Source organism: Rhinatrema bivittatum, chromosome 3, assembly GCF_901001135.1.
Source record: "Rhinatrema bivittatum chromosome 3, aRhiBiv1.1, whole genome shotgun sequence".
Classification (NCBI taxonomy): domain Eukaryota; kingdom Metazoa; phylum Chordata; class Amphibia; order Gymnophiona; family Rhinatrematidae; genus Rhinatrema; species Rhinatrema bivittatum.
Window position 1 is genome coordinate 74,086,712 of NC_042617.1, and position 22,525 is coordinate 74,109,236.

The 22,525-nt window shown below is 39.4% G+C and overlaps 1 protein-coding gene and 1 long non-coding RNA gene across 2 annotated transcripts in view; one reads left to right on the forward strand and one right to left on the reverse strand.

Moving 5' to 3' along the window:
• CALM2 (calmodulin 2) overlaps positions 1 to 13,450 on the reverse strand; it is a 75,868-nt gene extending 62,418 nt beyond the window's left edge. The window contains exon 1 of the mRNA XM_029593374.1: positions 13,323 to 13,450. Within this exon, the coding sequence (XP_029449234.1) occupies positions 13,323 to 13,325 (3 nt within the window). The 5' untranslated portion in view covers positions 13,326 to 13,450. The remainder of the gene's footprint in view (positions 1 to 13,322) is intronic.
• A 69-nt stretch (positions 13,451 to 13,519) lies between these two features.
• LOC115086911 lies at positions 13,520 to 18,370 on the forward strand. Its single transcript, XR_003855364.1, has 2 exons — positions 13,520 to 14,684; positions 17,694 to 18,370. It is a non-coding gene; the product is annotated as an uncharacterized LOC115086911 (long non-coding RNA).
• The last annotated feature ends 4,155 nt before the right edge of the window (positions 18,371 to 22,525 follow it).

The following is a 22,525-nucleotide window of genomic DNA, read 5'->3' on the forward strand; positions in this document are numbered from 1 at the left end:
AGGAGCAGTCTCCTGGACTTGGGCTGTCGGCTGCCAGTAGTCAAAATTGCGCAGACAGCCCAAGTCCAGGAGATTGCTCCCGGACCCCCATGGACTTTTGGCAAGTCTTGGAGGGGGGATTGTAGTAAATTAATTTTGGAGGTCTTGGGGGTGTCAGGAGGGTGGGGTTTGTTAGATTTTCACTTTATTAAAGATTTGTCTGTGAGCCCTGGACCCCTGCTGGACCACCAGGGACTTTTGGCAGGTCTTGGGGGAGTCATAGTAAATTAATTTTGGAGGTCTTGTATGGCTCACAGAATTACATTTTAAAATGTGGCATTCATGGCTCTCAGCTAAAAAGGTTCGACCCCTGCCCTAAGTCTATGATTTTCAGGTGTGTAAGCAATTTTGCTTTACTTGTAATAGGTGTTATCCCAAGACAGCAGGATGTAGTCCTCACTGGAGCCCTATCATGGAAAACTTTGTCAAAGTTTCTAGAAACTTTTGACTGGCATATTAAGCCCACTGAGCATGCCCAGATCCCTCGAGCCACAGGTGTTTCCCTTCAGTCTGTTTTTCCGTGCTTCAGTTAGCAACATGGAGAAGGAGTCCTATGTGAATGTCACAATCTTGTGTATAAAACAAATTAAAATCCCTCATTCTCCACATCAGGGGTCTCTGACCACCAGCTGGTGAGTAATGTTCAGACTGAGTTTAAAAATTTTGGCCAGAATGCAGATGGCTGTCCTGTTTTATTATGGTAAAAAATGCCCTAACAGGCACCAGCATTGGGAATCGTGATGGCACTGGCATTGACTGATGCTAACTGCAGTGTGGAAAGATGAAGACTGAAGGGAGACCCCTATGGCTCACTGGGCATGCTCAGTAGGCTTGGTATGCCAGTCAAAAGTTCCTAGAAACTGACAGTTTTCCATGATAGGGCTCCATCAGTGACGTCACCCATATGTGAGGACTAGCATCCTGCTTGTCCTGGGATAAGTTATTCTATACTTGACACCTCACAAGGTTACCACCACAACCTACTAAATGGGAGCTATAATGAAAGTAATCAACTGACATTTAAGTCCACATATGTAAACTAAACAATCTTTTGGAGTTCTAAATATTCATTAATATGAATGCAATCAAGTTGCCACTACATTGTTATACTTCAGTGTGAGTTACTGGGCTCATGTACCTACTCTTTGGCAAATGTGCCCTAAATTAAAGTTATGTAGGGAGTTCAAACAATGAACTTGCATATAGAAAAAGTCCTGAAATGAAATACTATGTGGACAACAGAATTAGGTTGTCTAAGATTCCTTGATGTAAAATCTTAAGCTATGTGCCAGTGACTGCTGAGAATTGGTGATGTGAAATCTTAACATGCACTATTTGATTTGGCCATCATGAGTGATCAGGCAATAAGAGCATACTTTTATAGTTACAAAGTTAGTGAGACATGGGTGTCCTGACAAAAGATGAACCACCAATATGAGAAACATTTGCCAAAGAAGATGTTTCCTCATGGCTTATAACTAAATGTACTGCTGAACTCTTAGCACTTGAGTGCAGATGCATCCCTAGTGATTCAGCAACTTTATCTGCAGAGGTGCTATGCATTAAGGATGTGCATTTGTTTAAAATGGAATAGGAAGTGTCAATATTTTCTATTTTCTTGATTTTTAAACATTGTTTTACTTACATTTCATTTAAAAAGCTAGTAAAACACTAGGGCCCCATGCCCCCCCCCACCCCAAAGAGTTTGGGTTGGTTCCTTGCCCCCAGTGCCCCGACACCACTTACCCATCTACAAGAGTCAGGAGGAATGTTCACTAATGTGTTCCAATAAAGTCCATACACCAACCTTCTCAAAGCAGGTTGGTGTCATTTTCTTGCACAGCTGTACAAACACTGCCATACAAGAAACTGGTGCTGGCTAGCCTTGAGAAGTTGCCAATTTGTCACAGTATGGTACAAATCAGTGGTGCACCTGGTATATGGATTTCATCAGGGAAGGAGGTTCATGGGCATCCCTCCTGATCCTGCAAATGGGGGCTGGGGTGATTCCCAGTTAAGACATTTATTGGTTTAAGATGAAGGGACACAGGAGGCCTCCTATTTTAGGTCCGTCCCCCCCAGTTTGATTCTTCAAAAATCAAAACCCAGGGGAAAAAAAGAGAAAAAAGGCAAGACCAAAGTTTCAGACTGCCCACCCTTACTGTGTATGCCTTCATAATATTGTATCCTTTAAGCATAGAAGTTAAGAGCTTTTAGGTCATTATGTAGCAGATGAACAGCTGACTGTAGTTCACTATATCATCCAGTAATAGTGGTTTGGCAGCTAAACTTAGAATACAAACTCAAATATGGCTTCTGACATTTAAGTATCCTGTAATTTGTCATTGGTGGCAAAATTAATGCCAGCTTCATGTTATTTGGCATTTGTTTTGCCATCAATAGGTCTACTTCCCCAGAACCACACATGAGCCCTAAACATTTACTACTGCACAGTGATGGCCTCCTTGTTCCACCTGTCTCCCTTTCCCACAGCATGCTCAGCCCTGATGGAGGGTGTAGACCTGAGCTGCACATCATACCCAGGTCTGTCCACAACACTAACACCAGGCTAGCCCTGTGTACTGTGGTTTTATGGTTATTGTAAACAGGGTTTTGACTTACTTTATATATAGTAGGGTTGTAAGTACTAACTGAAAGCAGCATGGGACTTGCCTAAGAACTAACTGTGCCAAGCCAGCAGGTGGTGTAGACTGCATCAATAGCTTCCCTATTGAAGGGATAGTTAGGGGACATTAATTTTGCCATCAATAACCAAGTACAGGACAAGTGTGAAGCCATACTTCAGTTGCTAATTCAGATGTACAGCAGTTACCAGAGGAGACATGCCACCTCATGGCTAAATATTTTTCAAAGGGCTTAATTATCCCATTCTAATTAGATGGCCCAGGTTTGCAATTGTTTTGAATGAGCCAACTAGAAACATGCCTATGAACAGGATGCATGATACATATAGCTGCATAGTCATAACAGCACAAATTGCCATGCTGGGACAGACCAAGGGTCCATCAAGCCCAACATCCTGTTTACAACAGAGGCCAAACCAGGCAACAACCTGGCAAGTACCTAAACATTAAGATCCCATGCTGATGCAAATAGCAGCAGAGGCCATTCCCTAAGTCAACCTGAATAGCAGCAGTTAATGGGCTTCTGCAAGAACTGATCCAAATCTTTAAACCCAGCTACACTAACTGCATCCTCTGGCAACAAGTTCTAGAGCTTAATTGTACATTGAGTGAAAAAAAAAATTCTGCGATTAGTCTTAAATGTGCTACTTGCTAACTTCATGGAGAGCCCCCTAGTCCTATTATCCAGAAATATAACTGATTCACATCTACTTGTTCAAAACCTCTATCATATTCCCCCCCCCCAGACTTTCCTCATATGGGAGCTTTTCCAGCCCTTTTATAATTGGTCACCCTTCTCCATTGCAGCCATAATATCTTGAGATGAGATGACCGAATTGTACACAGTATTCAAGGTGCAGTCTCACCATGAAGGCACATTGACATTCTGTTTTAACCATTCCCTTCCTAATAAATTCCTAAGTTTGCTTTTTTTGACTGCTGCAGCACACTGAACTGATGATTTCAGAAGTATTATCCACTGATGCCTAGATCTTTTTCCTGGGTGGTAGCTCCTAATATGGGACAGACAGCAAGGGTTATTTTTCCCTATATGTAACACCTTGCACTTGTCCACATTAAATTTCATCTGCCAATCTTCCAGTCTCACAAGGTCCTCCTGCAACATATAACAATCTGCTTGTGATTTAACTAGGCTGAATAATTTTGTATCTGCAAATTTGATCACCTCACTCATCTTAACATAAGAACATAAGAAAATGCCATACTGGGTCAGACCAAGGGTCCATCAAGCCCAGCATCCTGTTTCCAACAGTGGCCAATCCAGGCCACAAGAACCTGGCAAGTACCCAAAAACTAAGTCTATTCCATGTAACCATTGCTAATGGCAGTGGCTATTCTCTAAGTGAACTTAATAGCAGGTAATGGACTTCTCCTCCAAGAACTTATCCAATCCTTTTTTAAACACAGCTATACTAACTGCACGAACCACATTCTCTGGCAACAAATTCCAGAGTTTAATTGTGCATTGAGTAAAAAAGAACTTTCTCCGATTAGTTTTAAATGTGCCCCATGCTAACTTCATGGAGTGCCCCCTAGTCTTTCTACTATCCGAAAGAGTAAATAACCGATTCACATCTACCCGTTCTAGACCTCTCATGATTTTAAACACCTCTATCATATCCCCCCTCAGTCGTCTTCTCCAAGCTGAAAAGTCCTAACCTCTTTAGTCTTTCCTCATAGGGGAGTTGTTCCATTCCCTTTATCATTTTGGTAGCCCTTCTCTGTACCTTCTCCATCGCAATTATATCTTTTTTGAGATGCGGCGACCAGAATTGTACACAGTATTCAAGGTGCGGTCTCACCATGGAGCGATACAGAGGTATTATGACATTTTCTGTTTTATTCATCATTCCTTTTCTAATAATTGCTTTCTTGACTGCTGCAGCACACTGCACCGACAATTTCAATGTGTTATCCACTATGACACCTAGATCTTTCTTGGGTTGTAGCGCCTAATATGAAACCCAACATTGTGTAATTATAGCATGGGTTATTTTTCCCTATATGCATCACCTTGCACTTATCCACATTAAATTTCATCTGCCATTTGGATGCCCAATTTTCCAGTCTCACAAGGTCTTCCTGCAATTTATCACAATCTGCTTGTGATTTAACTACTCTGAACAATTTTGTGTCATCTGCAAATTTGATTCTCACTCGTATTCCTTTCCAGATAGTTTACAAATATTGAAAAGCACTAGTCCGAGTACAGTTCCCTCTTCCACCTAATCTTACTGTTAAACTGGTTAAGAGACAGGTCACACAAAAGGACATTGCCTCCTATCCCATAAAACTTTAGTTCTTAGAAGCCTCTCATGTAAGACTGACAAACCCCTTCTTAATATCCAAAACACTAATTCTACCAGTTTACCTTTATCCATGTTTATTAATCCCTTCAAAAAAATTTGTGAGGCGAGACTTCCCTTGAGTAAATCCATGTTGACTCTTCCATTAAACAATGTCTTTCTATATGCTTTGATTTTAATCTTTAGAATAGTTTTTATTTTTCCGGGTACTGAAGTCAGGCTCACTGGTCTATAGTTTCCCAGACCACCCCTGGAGCCCTTTTTAAATATTGGAGTTACATTGGCCACCCTCCAGTCTTCAGGTACAATGGATGATTTTAATGATAGGGTACAAATATTAACTAATGGATCTGAAATTTTGATTTTTCAGAACCATACGATGCATACCATCCAGTCCAGGTGACTTGCTACTCTTCAGTTTGTCAATCTAGCCTACTACATCTTCCAGGTTCAGTTCATCTGACTCATCACCCTTGAAAGCCATCTGCAGAACTGGTGTCTCCAACATCCTCATTAGTAAACAGAAGCAGAGAGTTCATTTAGCAGGCCTTATCTTCCCTAAGAGCCCCTTTAACCCACCTCTGTCAATTAACAGTCCAACCAACTCCCTCAGTTTCCTACTTTAGATATATTTTACAAAGTTTGTATAAGTTTTTGCCTCTTCAGCCAACTTCATTTCAAGCTCTTATCAATGTTTTATATTTAACTTGACAATGCTTATGCTTTTTCCTATTTTCTTCAGATGGATCCTTCTAATTTTTGAAGGATTTTTTTTGGATAAAGTCTCTTCACCATGTCTGAAATAGTTTTGCTTTCCTTCCACCTTTAATGCATGGAGTACATCTGCACTGTCTAGGATTGTTTAAAAACAGTGTCCATGCCTGTTGAACACCTTTGCAGATGCACCTTTCAGTTTTGTTTTTAACTATTGTCCTCATTTTATTAAAGTTTCCCTTTTGAAAATTTAGTGTTAGAGCTGTAGATGTCCCCCTTCCAGTTATTAGTGATCATAACATCAAATTTAAACTATTCCCAAGTGGCCCCCACTGCTGTTACCTCCCAGATTCTGTGTTCCTGTTGAACATCCAATTAAGGCTGCTATCCATTAAACTCAGGTTTCAGGCTTGTGTTTTCCAGCCCCATGATAGTAAAAGCTGATGTGTAACCCATACTAATAGATAATGCAAAGTACTTGAACTTGGGAAGAAAGTTTAGTGTAAATAATTAGATAAGCTGTTGTGTTAAGATTTTGGCTTTATCTGTAAACTGACTTAGTTTGCAGAAAAGGCGGTATAAAATAAAATCAAGACAATCCTGCATGTATATGGGTAGTTTTGCTTCTAGATTTCAGGTTTAGATCCATACTCTTCCCAATCTTTAAAAAAAAAAATTTACACCAAATGCTGGGCTCTTATGTGGATCAGTAGATTAATGCTGTGAAAAGTAAAAATTGATGTACAGATATAGTTTGGAGGGGCTTTGAATTATCAAAAAGTGAACTATGAATTAAGCTTTTTGGCTCATCCTCAGGCCCTTGTCCAGCCTGGTTGATCAAAGATTGTAATTTAGGGCTAGCATTTTAAAAGATCAATGCATCTGATATTTGGTAGTATGCCTTCCAGATTAGAACATTTGGAGGGAGCAGTTTAAGAAGCTTCTTCCATCTGCTAATTTTGGCAAAGTGAAAGGGCAATAGTGTCATGTCAATTGTAAGATTAGGTGTAAGCTTTGTCAGGCTCACCTGAGCCATAGGACAAAAGTTTTATAGCTAGTATGGATTCTATATTGACCTCTGCTGCCTTGATATGCCACAGAATCTTTATGGAAAGATGGTGACTGGTGGAGTTTAAGATAAAGGATTGGATTAGCTTCCATTTTAGTATTGAGTTCAACTGGAAACATATGCAGAATTAAAGGATCAATTCTGTCTCCATTAAATGTTTGTGCAACCCCTAGAATATAGGATTATACATTAGGGTTGAAGTGTTATTTTCAAAAATTGAGAACTGGGTCAAAATGAGCAGAAAGACTCATGTAGTTTTGAAGAGATGAGGCAAAAAAAAAACTTACTGTAAGACATGTTATGGAGCAGATGTCTTAAATCAGATCCAGATTCATTTTGATTGTTACATTTTATGGAGGTGATAATCCTGCAGTTATTTCAGACTGTATAGTTTCAGCAAGTCTAACCAAGTCATAATTTAAGGTTAAATTTACCTACATTAGTGTTCAGGGCTCAAACTATTGTAAAGCCTTTTGCTAGTTAGTATGTTCATAATATGATGTATTTGCTCCTAAGGCAGATCAAATACATTTGGTTACCTGTGGTTTAAGGTTAGTTTTTAACATCTTAAATGTACTAGATAGATATAGCAGGCTTGAACATATCAAGTACCATCCCAAAGTCTATAGAGAGCACTGTTAAATGTCCTAAGACTATCAGTGGCAGCAAAATTTAAAAAGGCATTTTTGTTGACCCAACTAATGACTGCATAAGAGTTACACCTAGCATTGACAGATTTAAAAAAAAACTTGTAAAGTGCTAAATTTAAGAGTTTAAAAAAATCTTTATGGCTACAAATTTATGGTGTATTCCATGGGGGTTTTGAAGATTGTTTGGGGCTAGTTTGCAATTATTTTGATTTTGTAAGTTGAGCAAATTAAAAATCTATATTTTACATACAAAAATGAACAGTTAAGCTTCAGATCAGGCTAGAAAATGCTTGAGACTAAAGTTTGGCACCTGGCATTGGAGGCCTGGATAAATTGCTGTGATAGGATACAACAGCCCCAGGCCAGGAAAGGGCTAGAGCCATAAAAGCCCTACCCAAGAATTTTGGCTTGTGTTTAAGTTTTTTATATAAAAAATTCCCACCCAATGTGTTCAAGAGTGAAGATTCACTTTGTTTAGCTACTAATTTTAAGCAGTAGCTCTATATAATAGTGGGTAAAATAGCTAAGAATGTAATCAGCTAAAAATGTAGTCAAGATTTGTTCCCCACCACTTCCTTCTGCAGACCAGGCAACTGCTCCCAGCCACTAATGCTCCTCCCTTCTGCTAAATTTCTTCAGTCCAAGAGGCATATGCAGCTTGTAGACACTATTCTGAGGAATGCTGTAGAAAAACACGTATGGAAACCACAAAAAGTACATATCCCAAAAAAGAGTCAAGGAGATTTATAAAAGAAAAATGCTAGAGTCAGACTATAAAGTTAGTGGAAGAGTAATGTAATTCAATTTGACTACTGTCTTGACATAAGCTTAGAGTAGGGACTGTATTATGCCCTACAGTGCTAAATATCTGCTATGCAAATGCTGCCAATAAAGTTAGAACATGATTTTTAGACCTATTGGAGAAGTAAGGTCTTGTGGGAAGAGTGGGTTGAACAAATTTGTTTCTGCTATTCAGCACTTCAAAACAGATTACATTCAGGTACTGTAGGTACTTCCCTATCCCCAGAGGGGGTACAACCTAAATTTGTACTTGAGGCAACTGAGGGTAAAGTGACTTGCCCAAGGTCATAAGGAATAGCAGTGAGACTACTAGACAATTCCTCCACTTTTACAGGTCTGACTCAACTGCTGGGAACATGTTTGTCTTTAGGATATGTTCCAGGATTCAACAGGAAAAGTTGGAAGAGGTCTAGGTATAATTTGCTATTGTCTAATGAGATTTCAATCTGGGATATGACAAATTTAAGCCTAAAAACTTGCATAGTCAATATTCCAGGTATTTAATTGTATCAGATATCAGGCACAATATCCTTCCAACATGAGGAAAAAAGTAGCTTTAGTGATTTGGACTGATGCTACTTGTGACCTTTACTAAGTTTCACCTATTACCCACTCTGGGAGGGAACTATTTATTGTACCCAATTAGTTTGGATTTGGGACAGACAAGTAGATCTTTCTTTCCCCATTAAATGGAATTTAATATAGCTATGTAACTGTCAAACTGACGTATTAAACGGTACAGCCATTTTTTTAAGTGCATTTGTACTTAATTCCCCCTAAACCCACAGCAGCATTTGCTACATTAAAGCAGCCATTATACTAGATCAGACTGTTTATAGTGGCAAGGATGTCATGTGACAGCATTAACCAGGTCCCATTTTATGGGATGCCATTTTTAATGCCAATATGCCATTGCTAGTCATTTAAATAAAATGACACTGGCAATTCAATCACAAAACTACTGATACCAAAAAAACAGTGACATGTTGCAATCTGTTAATTTCAAAAAAAATTTCCAAAAGACTTTGCTTTCAAAATTCACAACATTACCCCAAGGAATACCCATCTAAAAAGCCCAACCCATAATCACACATTCATACCTCCTTACACACATTCTCCATACCTCCCAACATTAAAAATTCCTCAAATTTTGCTCTTACTCTCAAAAGTAATTTTACATGCATGCGTGTCACTGTTTTTTGGTATCAGTCATTTAAATAAAGCAAGTTCAGGAATCTGGGTGGGTTACAGCTTGCTAAGTATGACTAAGTATTCATATCTTTCGTTAAACTACTTATTCTAGTAATGCATTACATTAGCTTGATCATGCTAGGAAAATACTAAATTCAAAGCCATTAGATAAATGGCAAGTCTTAATAGCAGTGTTCTGCATAAATACCTTAAACTAAAATGGAGGGTTTTTTACCTCCCAATTCAGCATTTGAATTAGAAACATGGCCTTACATAGGAACCACCTTTGAAAGATGTGGTACAGAATTGTTTTGACTTTACTAGCAAATTTTAACTTAACAAAATACTAGGTCATTGATTTTTCTTCCTGGCCTCAAGAAGGTTAAGAGTCCAACAAGGGCACGTCAGATTGCAGCATGTACATTATAATTGGAATCAACTAGAAAAGTTTAGCTAAAATGCAGTCAAGTTCTATTCAATCATTTAAGGTATTAAGTGAAAGCAAGAACAAGTTTCTTCTAAAGAAAGTCTGTTGGAGATGCTTTACCACAAAAAACTGTTGAACATCTGGTATGCCAACAATTTCACATGATCTTACGTGCTATTGAATGTAAGTAGATCAGCTTCTAATGCATCACTGTTACAGGAATTTTAACTAGGACTTCCAAAAACACTAACTCATAGTAACACTGTACCTATTTCACTTTGTATACTATAGTAATATTGTTACAATTACTTCAGTGACGGCTACAAAAATGCTTAGAAACTGCATGAGATTTAACTTAAGTTTGACTCAAATACAAGTCACCACTTTTCACTAGTTGAAGCTGGATTTTGAGCTGCACCTTGTAGTGGGTAGCTGATATGCACTTCAGTGTACACAAGCAGAAGTTTGTTTAGTCTTAAGTTTCTGGAACTGATCAACAAGAAATCAAGTTAAGATGAAATGGCCATAATTCAGCCATGTCCATATGACAACTAAATTTAACAGTTAGTATCATGAATATAAATTACCAAGGCCATTTTGTATAGCAAAAGAGGACAAGGAATGCAAAGACTAATCCATTAAATGAATTTTAATATCTGCAAAAAAAAAGCAAAAGCAATCTATAGTCCACTTACACTACAGCTCTAACATTTGTTACTGTTTAATTACTAAACAATTGTCTCTACAGCACATGTTTAAAGATGTTTTCCATAGCAATCCAATTCTCTCAAGGTGTGAAAAGGTATAACATGAGAACATGTACCAGAAATTGAGAATTTAACAAGTGGCTCAAGTCCCAGAAGGAAAAAAAAAAAAAAAGAGTGGTTAGCCAAACTTCTCTACTCAAGTCTAATTCACTGGCATTCTGAAGTTATTCAAATGGAAAAGGTGAGAAAATACAAAAAAAAGCCTTACCATAAAGAATTTATACTCAGATGAGTTTTAATCAAACATCTTTACATTGTGATTGGCACAACTTTTATTAAACAAAATATTGAGGTGGTCTAGTTTATAAGCTGTTATACCAGACTTCTAAAATTCTAAACATGTAGAAAGCCAAGTTATTGGATATATCTACAGTATTTAAGCTACAAAAAACATTAGCTTTTGAAGATCTACACAGGAATTTAACCCTGGCCATAGTTTGATCACACCTGACTTTCCAAAATTGTCTGCTAGATCATGGTTGCATATCTAGCTACTCAAATTACAAAATATATTAGAGTATACCAAGACTAACTACTCCAAGAATAGATACATCAAAATAGAGGCCTACATAAAGCTGGCATAAAAACAAACTTAAGGACCTAAAGGCTCAGATAATTTGCACATTTGTGATACAACAGCTTTAACTTTTTGGATAAAAAGGTCTATTATTGGATAATTCCACAAGTTACTTTTTTTTTTTACTAGTGTTTACACTAGTATTTAGTCATATTGGTTCTCATTCTCAAAAGAGCAGATCAAAACTTCAATATCTAATGACCTAGAATGTGGAAAAGACAAGTAATGACAAAATCAGGATAGCTGATATATAGGGAGAGAATAGCCAGCAGAAAGTCTCTGGTGAGCCCCCATTTGAAGTACCACGTACTCTTGTGGGGGTAGAAGATTGAGGTCGCTTAATTTTTAGATAACCCTTAAAGCAGTGGCAAAAAACAGATACCGTATTCCAAATGTGTTGCACAGCTACTGAATTCAGCCTAGACGTTTAATTTCGAAGGAAAAAATGTTTATGCAGTTTGAGAAATATGAGTAAGCTATATAAGTTATGCACTACTTGAGACCTTAATTTACTGCAGATTCCTCCATATTTCAGGTCTATGGGTAAAAAGAAGCTTAGTAAGATAGTATCTCAAACGAAGGTCCTAGCCATTTGATAAGGAACCGTTACGAGTTACGCAATAAGAAAGTAAATCCCTAGTGAACTTGCCGAATTGGCGCCTAAGGATAGCAGTCCGTCCCTTAAACGTTTCCTTTCCAAGTGACATCAGCAGTATCAGTTTACCACTCTCCCAGGAGGGTAGGCTGCCCTAGATTCCCCGAGGAACAGGCCAGGATGCCGACAGAACCCGCCCAGTCTTCCAAGGGGGGGGGGAAGCAGCGAGTCTCTAAAGCTCGAAGAGCAGGAGATGCAGGATGCACCTGGGAACAAAACGTGCTTGGAACAAGTAAGCTGACGAAATAAGTGAACAGTCTTTTTAAATGTTAACTATGTCAATTTTATTGTAGTGTGGAACAGGTTGCTACAGTGAGCCAATGCCAAGTAATAACGAATAAGTTTAGAGTTATAGTACAAATGCTTTCCTCAATCCCAAAGCGCCCCCCCCCCCCCCATACAGGCTACACACTTCACAGGACACACCCCTCAGGCGACGGCCTGCGCTGCCACTACAGAAAGCCCCCCCCCCAAACCAGCTATCTTCAAGAACTCTACTATTTTTTCCCTTTATAACGAAAACGGGATGTCGTTACATTCTTATTTATCCGAGTTTGAAGGAAATAGAAAAAAAAAAGGGGGGGGTTGCACGAAGACAACAGCGCTAGAAAAGCGAGAGCAACAGGGCGGCGAACTCCTGCATTCATCACATGGAGCGCGCGCGCCACGAGCCGCCACGCTCTGCATCGCGGTACTCCCGGGAGCAGGCCGGCTCAAAATGCATCTCTCCCCCCCCCCACCGGCTCTCGCTCACCGGGGATTGTTTCGCGTCCCAGCCCACTCCCACCTTGACAGCCGTTGGAGCGTGGGCGCACACCCCCTTCTCCAACCGAAACGCCCTAAACCGCCTCTGCAGCCTACACGCGAGTCAGTGACCCCCCGTTGCCTGCACAACCACATGCTTGCACATGAAGTATGGCCAAAAGTTTCTAATTAGTACACAAATAGGCAAGTTTTAGACGCTACTGTACAGCTCCTAAGCATGAACACGTTGCAGGAATGTTAACAGACCACCTCCAGCAGGTTATCGCCGCTCCTTTAACTTCTTTCCCCTGAACACTTTATAAAGCTAGACGTACGCAGTCACAATGAAACCAGCACTTCCATCACATCTGACAACAAAAGCTTAAGATCCGGTTTGCTCTAGGACGAACACCAGAAAGAAAAGGCGTTCTTAAAAGTAGTTATTTACAGCACAGAAGCCATTTCTTCTGCAATAGTAACAAGCCCCTATAGCAAAGAAAATGTTAAAAGGTATGGTCATCTCGAGCTTGACCTTAGGAGGAAAAAAAAAATAAGCGGACCAGTCATGTAAGCCATTCATACCAAAACCACCTACACACAATAAGCTCTTTTTTAGACACCTTTAACGATTTCTACCATTAAATATAAACAAGCACCCGCAACCAAAAAATAAGTAAAGCCTGAACAACGAACTTAAAGGAACACCATATACTCACCATAATAGCGGGTAAAAATAAATATGCTGCCCCCCTACACCACAAATACAACCTCTCAGCTTCCTGACTCAACTCGGACTGATTTCTAAATACTGGCTAGCGCTGCTCATAAACACCTCCCCCCGCCCTGGATTAGTCCGCCAACAGCTCTTCAGTAGCCTCATCACCATACTCAAGCGCAGTTTTTCAACCGCTGACTCGGCCTCAAGTAACAAGTCCATGATTGGCATGAGTATCAAGTATACGGCAAATTTCAATTTGTACTATTTTACCTGTGTTATTATGGATTTCGTTACAGCTTCGCTGAAAAACGAACAAGTATATATGTGCCACGAATGAACTATTTTACTGCGCGGATTCGGAAAAAAAGAACGTCTACGTTCGATAAGGCAAGGCATTTTCTGATTGGTTGCCTTGTACCTGCAATGCGTCATTTAGCCTTGCATTGTGGGTTTGGAGTGCCGGTGGAGAGAGTGGCTTGCGGCAGGGTTAAGGGCTTTCGTTTAAAGGGCGGGGCAAAGGTAGGTTAGCCCTGAGAAAAGGAAAGAGCGCGTGAATACCAACCATATATATAATATGCGCGTGCTGGTGGGAGAGTCTCTTTGGCTACCGTAGAGGTGCGCGCGTTTGTATAATAAAAATCCTATATTATCGTAATTGTCAAGAGTGAAAGTCTTTATTTCCGTATGTGGCTAGACTTGGAGAAAGCGTGAACAAACACTTGTGTTTTAGTAGATGGGATGGAGGGAGGAACCAGCCACTTCGCCGCCCAAAGCCGTCTCTTTTTCAGGACCTCCGGTGGCACGAGCCTGCCTGTTTTGGTTTTTGTTTTTTTCTGTTACTTATTAATTTTTATTCTGAGAGTCTCTTCACCGAGTTTCTGCCTTGGCTACCAACGAACTACTATATCGCCTACTAAGGAGGGTCTGGCCTTTCACGGGCGCTGGCGCAGCTATTTAGGGTTGGGAGAAGAGAGGGTAGGGAGCGGCGAGCAGGCTTGGGCGAGGTCTTCCTTCTCAGCGTGCCTCTGGCACATCCTGCCTGGGAGCAGGCGGCAGTGCGGCACAGCGAGAGATCGCTGACTGCTAAAACCAGAGCAAAAAAAGGACTTCCGGGTCCCGGGCGATGCGGCTTGCGGCGGTTATTAGGTGTGCCTGGGTTGTAAGGCAGCTTTTGTGATGAGCGAGAGACCATGGCAGCAGAAACTATATTCTCTCCATGATCCATCGCGCACGTTTGGAAGGTGTCTTGCTGCATGATGAATTTGAAATCGTGAAAAGCAGTCTTCAGAAAGATGTGAAAATATTTTTTTTAGGTACAGCCAGACAGTATTATAAATTCAAAACCTTCCAGAAAAGCATGGTAGGTATATTTTTAAGTAATACAATAGCATTGAGTACCTTAGTCTAGTTATATTAAAAATCAGTTCTGCATTGCCCTCTATTTTAGACTCTCCTCCATTATTGCATTTATATAATATTAAGAGGAGGAGGAATAGCCTCAGGTACAAAACTTAGATTGTAAGCCCTCTGGGGATAGGGAAATACCTACAGTACCTGAATGTAAACATGTCGGTATATAAAAAATAATTAAATAAATTGTCTAAGGTTAGGGCAAATTCTGGGGATTTCTATATTTTATTGCTTTGACTGGATAATTTTGCATTTATATTTAGCTTGCTCCTTTTGGTTGGTAGCTCAAGGTCAGTTATGTTCTCTGGTGGCTTACAATCCAAGGGCCCTATTTACTAAGGTTTTCCAATAAATTCAAGATGGGAATTTATTTAGTAAAAGCTTTTACTAAGTTTGTACCTGAGGCAATAGAGATTGACATGACTTGCAGGACCATTATCAGAATTTGAACCCTAGCTTCCCTGGTTCTCAACCTGCTGAGAACCACTTTCAGCCAGTTCTGAAGATCTGGCATTCTTTTATGTATCAATTTGTATATTTATTTTCTTCAATTGGAGCAAATACTTGAAAGAGCATGTTAGTCTGGTATTACTGTGTATATAAATATCCATTACTAATAAAGCAAAAATTGACAGACCAGATCTGTATTTGTCATCCAAGCTGAGAACTACCAAACTTGCTACCAAAAGTCAATGATTAGTTTACATGCCTAACAGCAGCAGTAATCTTGAAAGTTGAAAGATATTTATTAGATCTAAGAATTCCTTTTTGAAATTTTGACTTTACTGTGTAATGCAGTATAGTCTGTGAGCTATATAAAATTGCATACTTCATTGTATATGTATGCTTTCATTACATTGGCACTCACCAATGAAAGATATATCTTTGGTGTTTTTCCCATTTTAGCAATATTAGATTGGTCAGCTATGCTTTCAGTTAAAAGATTATAATAGGTGCTTATTGCTCTGAAATAAAATCTTATTGTGGTTATGTTACTGTTTCATTGTTTATTTTTCTTAATGAGTATGGCACAATCATCAGTCTTAAAATAACCAGAGAATAGTTTCAGGCTGGACTCTGGCAGAAATCTTGCATAAACTTCTTTATTAGTGGCAAGAAAACTAACAAAAGTAGCTCAGCTATTCTCTGCAGTTCAGCAACACAAAAGTAATATTTATTTAGATATTTTATATAATGTCATTCCATTTATAGATCATAATGGTTTACAAAGTGACAATCATAGTTATAACTCAGCAAGCAAAGATTGGTTACAGGGTGGTATTCATAGGCAGGCATTAATTTCTATCAAGTGAATTTTGTTTTTAGTACATATAAAATTAATCTAGTACATCTGACATAAGAGTACAAATAAAATGAAATTATAGTTTTCACATCTTAGTGGGTTGTTTTGAGAATCTTACATTCTCGCATTTGATTTATTCTTCATGATTCGATTATTATCTTTTGTCCTTCTTGTCTTTATGGTTCTGTATATTTTAATGTTTTTTGAGTTAAATTATATGCGTTTTTGAGCAGCCATGTTTTTAATTCACACTTGAATCTTTCTAGTTGGTAAAATACATAATGTCTCAGGCATAGAATTCCAGAGCTTTGGACCACTGGAAAATACTCTCTTATTTGTGTCAGATGTATACTCCGTATTGTGGGAATAGTCAGTTGTCCTTTATTTTGAGATCTTAGTGTTTGCTGAGGATTGTAAGGTTGTAATGCCCGCCTAACAAGCCAGTGTTATTGGAATTAATGATGAATATTCTTATTAGTACCTTTTTGTAAGTAGATTCTGTATTGTACTGGTAACCAATGCAGTAAACATTAGTGAGGGTGTAATGTGATCGTATTTCCTGGATCCTACTGATATTCATGCTGCAGCATTTTGGAATAGTTGTAGTTGTTTTAAGTTATTTGCTGGCAGAACCTAGTAGTAAGCAGTTCCAGTAGTCAAAGTTTGAAAAGATTAGAGTTTGCAATACATTAAGGAGATCCGCAAAAGTTAATGGTTTCAACCGATGTAGTATATACAACTTGGCGTAACCTATCTTAATTTACTGATTTGCATTTTCATTGTGAATTTCTCATCTAGCTGTATTCCTAAATCATTGATTTGAGGGATTAACTTGAAAATTCCCCAGGGCTAGGGCAGGTGGCTTAACTATCAATGAGTTTCTACTTAGCCAAATGATTTTAGTCTTTTTAAGGTTTAATGTCAGTTTTAAGTTGTGATATATCTAGTTGTATTGATTTCATATAGGTAGAGAGTGTTGAAGCTGTATTTTCAAATGATCTGGAGAGTAGGATGTTAAACTGTATGTCATACAAACAGAAAGTTATTCCTAGATTAGTCAATAATTTACACAGTGGGAGCTTGTAAATAGTGAATAGTGTTGCTTGGCCTTGAGGGACATCTGTAATCCACTGGAAAGTGTCAGTTATATGGTTGCCCAGTTTGACTTGGAATGTTCTGTTAGATACAAATGAAGAGAACCATTTGAGAACCATTCCGTCGATCCTAATGTTTCTCATCTGATGGGATAAGAGGTTGTAGTCCACAGTGTCAAAGGTGGCTGATAGATCTACAATAGGATTCATCTGCATCAAGCCCTCCTAAAACAGAGTCTGTTAAGGAGGGGAGTAATGTCTGAGTGATGTTTCGTAAATCCAAATTGATTTGGGAAGAGAATATTTTGATCTTCCAGGTGATTTACAAGTTGGGATAGCACTACTTTCTCAAGAACTTTTGCTAGAAACGGCAAGTTGGATAATGGATCCATCTGAAACTTAGTCATACTATAAAAAAAATTGTGCAGAAGGTATCATAAAAGTAAACTTCCACAGTAAAACAGCAAATGCAGACCTTAGTACGCAAAACTTCATTGGTTTTAGGAATTTTAATGACTCCCCTAACAATGCTCAATTAAGTAAAGTTGCTTACCTGTTACAGGTGTTCTCCGAGAAGAGCATGACAGTCTATCACTGCATAATATCTGATGGCACTGACAAAAAAGCATCTCCCAAGAGCCTGCTGGAAAAGATTTCCTGGATATATATGAGAATTTCCATGCTACTATTGCCTTATGGAGCACCCTCAGTCTTATATAATATATTGAAACTAATACCTTCCTCCTTCCTTCCTTGGAGAACACCCTTTTTTTTTTTTTTTTCAAATTATTTATTTTTCTTCTCCCTTTCAACCATTTCAAAGTGGATTATATATTCATTACAGGTAAGAAACATTGCATTCTATAAGGCAAGCAGAATGACAATATATGAGAATTCCTAGCTAACAGATATCTTAAAAGGGTTATGAGGGCTTTTTCATTAAGAGATGCATAGCACTTTATTCTGGTGATATAAAGCTTAAAAAAATTCTCTATGAATTTTTCAAATATATAACACGTATATACTTGCATGAAATTAGGGTAAAGTATGCACAAATTATAGATTCTAATTCAAAATCAATTGAAAGAAAATAAAACCCAGGAAATTAAAATCATCTGCTTCCCTTCTCCTAAGCCCACACAAAAGCAGATTCCTACAGGATAAGAAGATGATGTAACAAATAGTTAAAAAAAAAAAAAAAAAGAGGACATTAATTTTCTTTCACCCTCACAATTTGGATTTTGTAGACATTTCAGTACCGAAACCCTACTTATTGTGCTCACTGACTCCTTCCTCACTGGGCTAGACAAAGGACATTCCTATATACTAGCTATGCTTGATATGTCTGCTGCATTCGACAACATAAACCACAATACCCTTATCAACCGTCTTAAAGAAATAGGCATATCAGACACCCCCCCCTCTGTTGGTTTGGGTCTTACCTCAAAAGTAGACAATATAAAGTCAACTTTGGAAATAGGGAATCCCAACCGTATAATCTATCCCACGGAGTCCCGCAAGGGTCTGCCCTCTCATCTACCCTGTTTAATATAAATATATATCACACTTCCTCTCTGACACCTGCTCTCCGAACTCTGTCTCATGTATTTCATTTATGCGGATGATGTGCAAGTCATCATCCCCATCACCGATTCCCTACATAATGCCCTTAAAACTTGGGACACTGCCCTCGCAGCTATTAGTTCACTCCTCACAAGCATCAGCCTTGCCATCCACACTAATAAAACCAAAATCATGCTTATCTCCCCTCAGAGAAACAATATGTCTGATAATTCGTCCACAGTCCTAAACCCAGCAATAACCCCTGCGCAAAGCGTAAAAAACCTTGGAGTCACCATTGACAATCAGCTTAATCTTAAAAAAACATATTAACAATACGATAAAAGACGGTTATTTTAAATTACATACCCTAAAGAAATTAAAACCCCTACTTTATCAATGTGACTTCCATACCATTCTATAATCCCTTATCCTAACAAAGGAGACCTCCTCCTTCGCCTCCCCAAAGCGACCATCCTCCCATTACAAATGCTGCAAAATGCAGCTGCACGTATACTCACCAAGAACCGCAGATCCGAACACACTACACCCATCCTCAAAGAATTACATTGGCTCCCCATTGCCCAACGGATTAAATACAAAACATTGTCTATAATACACAAAACCCTATATACTGAAAACATGCACTGGCTCAACAATGCTTTACACTTCCACAAACCCTCCATACCACCCAGGACACAACATGCTGCTACATTATACACGCCTTCTCACAAAGCCACTCTACTCAACACAACCAAAGAACGCGCCATGTCCATAGCCAGGCCAGCAACCTGGAACAATATGCCCCCTGACCTCTGTCAGGAATCATGCCCAAAAAAGTTTAAACAAAAAACTTAAAACATGGCTTTTCTTACAAGCATTTACCTAACTCACCATCACTCGTAAAATAGCAGTAGGCAACTACCTCCCTAATTGCCCCCCTCAGCTCTCCACTTATTTTCAAATGTCTTGATTTACTCCCTCCTATTTTACATATCTTCAATTTTTTGCTCATGTTTTCTACTTGTATTTTATCTTATTTCCCACTATTAATTTATGCATCAATGTTTTTAATGGTTTATTCTGTTTGATTTTTGTAAACCGTTATGATGGCTGCACTGAATGATGGTATTATAAAACTGAACAAATAAAATAAATAATAAATATTGTGAGATTTATTTATGTGTTTTGATTATATAAGTATCCCAATTGTTCTTTAGTTTTAACTAGCTTGTTTATTATTCTAACTATCTCAACTGTTCAATTGTAAAGCGCCGTTGCTATCTGTTATGTTAAATGGAAACCGATGTGATGTTACTAAATGAATGTCGGTATAAAAAAGCTACAAATAAATAAAATAAATACATGTCAGAGGGCTTATAACAAATAATACAAGCTGTGAAAAGGGACTTGATCTATATCACCACCACAGGTTCTATAATAACCTTGCCATCAACAAATTTAAGCTGCTTTGAATCGAAGAAAATATATCAAACATTTGATAACACAAACACTTACAAGGGTATCGTAAATAAAATTCACCCCCTAAAGAAATATTGTGGTACCTCTGCAGAAACAATTTGTATCTGTTCTATCAGCCTACTGCTGTCTGAAAACAAACTATTTCTAACAAAAAAATGAAAGCAGAGTTGCGTACCTGTAACAGGTGTTCTCCAAGGACAGCAGGATGTTAGTCCTCGGTAACAATCAGAAGGAGCCCCGCTGCAGAAAACCCATGTCAAAGCCTCCAGAGCCCTGACTAGGCACACCAAGCATTTGCAGCATGCCCCACACCATGCATTCCTCAGTCTTTTAACATAGAATTACGATTAAAAATAAAAAATAGGAGAAACCCAAATCCATGGGGGGGCGGGTGGGTTTTGTGAGGACTAACATCCTACTGTCCTCTGAGAACACCTGTTTACAGGTAAGCAACTCTTGCTTTCTCTGAGGACAAGCAGGATTGTAGTCCTCACACATGGGGAGTAGCTGGTAGCTAGGTATTTATCCAACACAAAATAGGAACCGAGAAACCCCTAACCAGGTGCCAACATGCACAACACAACCAGTGCTGCTGATAATAGAGGGGAGACAGCCTGAACCCAAACAACAGGCCCTAGATTGAGGTCTAGAACCCAACTCTCCAAAACAGGTTCCAAAGGACAGACTGGCCGAACCTACTGTCACGTCGGAGATTTGAATGTGTGGAGAGACCTCCATGTTGCAGCCTTGCCGATCTCCATGGGAACTGCTCGCAAGTGGACCACACTGCCATGGCTGTGACAGAATGAGCCTTGACATGACCCCCAAGATGCAGTCCCACATGAGCACAAAAGGAGATGCAATCTGCTAGCCAATTGGATATTGTCTGGTAGGCAATGGCAATGCCCAATCCGTTCATATCAAAAGAAACAAGTTGGGTGGATTGTCTATAGGCTTCTGTCCACTCCAGATAGAAGACTAAAGCTCGCCTGCAATCCAAACTGTGCAGTGCTCGTCACCTTAAGGCAAATGGGACCTGGGAAAGTATATTGGCAAGATGATTAACTGGTTAAGATAGAAATTTACACCACCTTAAGCAGGAACTTAAGGTGCGTACACAATACCACCCTGTCATAATAAAATTTAGTATAAGGTGGATAAGTTACTAAAGCCTGGAGCTCGCTGATCCTGTGTGCTGAAGTGACCACTGCCAAAAATATGACCTTCCAGATCAGGGACATCAGGTCACAGATGCTCGGCTCAAAAGGAGCTTTCATCAGCTACACTATCACTACATTGAGGTCCCAAGACACAGCAGGAGGCCTTAGGGGAGTCTTCGACTGAAGTAGGCCCCACATGAAATGTACAAATATAGGCTTTACAGAAATGGATGTATAATCTACATTATGGTGGTATGTGCCAGTTGCACTCAGATGAACTATAATGAAATTGGTTTTCAAGCCAGCTTCTGCTAAGTGTAGAAGGTAATCAAGCAGTTTTTGTGTGGGGCAGGAGAACAGATCTAAGACTTTTTGCTCACACCACACAGAAAACCTCCTCCAGTGCGTAGGACTTTCTAGTGGAAGGCTTTCTAGAAGCCACCAGGACCCGAGACAGATCTTCTGAAAGATCAAGCAGCTGCAGAATCACCATCAATATCTAGGCTGTGAGCAACAGCACCTGGAGGTTGGGATGCCGCAGTCTCCCCTGATTGTGCATGATGAGAGCTGGGGATGTTCCAGACTGATTGGTTTTCGGATGGACAATTCCCACAGGAGTGAAAACCAAACCTGTCTCAGCCATTGAGCTATGAGGATCAAGAGAGTCTTCACCACTAAGGGAATCTGAGGATATGCATACAGAAGATCCTTGCCCCAATAACAGGCAAAGGCATTTGAGGCTGGTTTACCATCTGACTTGTACAGGGAGCAGAACCAAGGCATCTTCCTGTTGCAGGGGGATGCGAACAGATCTTCATCTGCATTCCCCCAGAGGTGAAATATAATTCTCATGGGATCTGAAGGCTCATCTCAGCCTGTCTGCTACCACATTCTCCATCTGGGCCAGATGGCCATGAGCACAATCCCATGGGACAGGATACAAGACCAGATCTAGACCGCTTCCTGATAAAAGAGGTATGAGCCCGTGCCTCCCTACTTGTTGACATATCACATGGCTACCTGGTTGTCGATCTGGATCAGGACAACTTTGTTGGACAGCCGATCTCTGAAAGCCCATAGCGTATACCTGATCATGTCAAATCAACTTCTCGGAGCTTCGGGTGAACGTCCCTGAGTGGACCAAAGAGCCTCGGTACCGAGCCCATCTACATAAGCTCCCCACCCCAGGGTA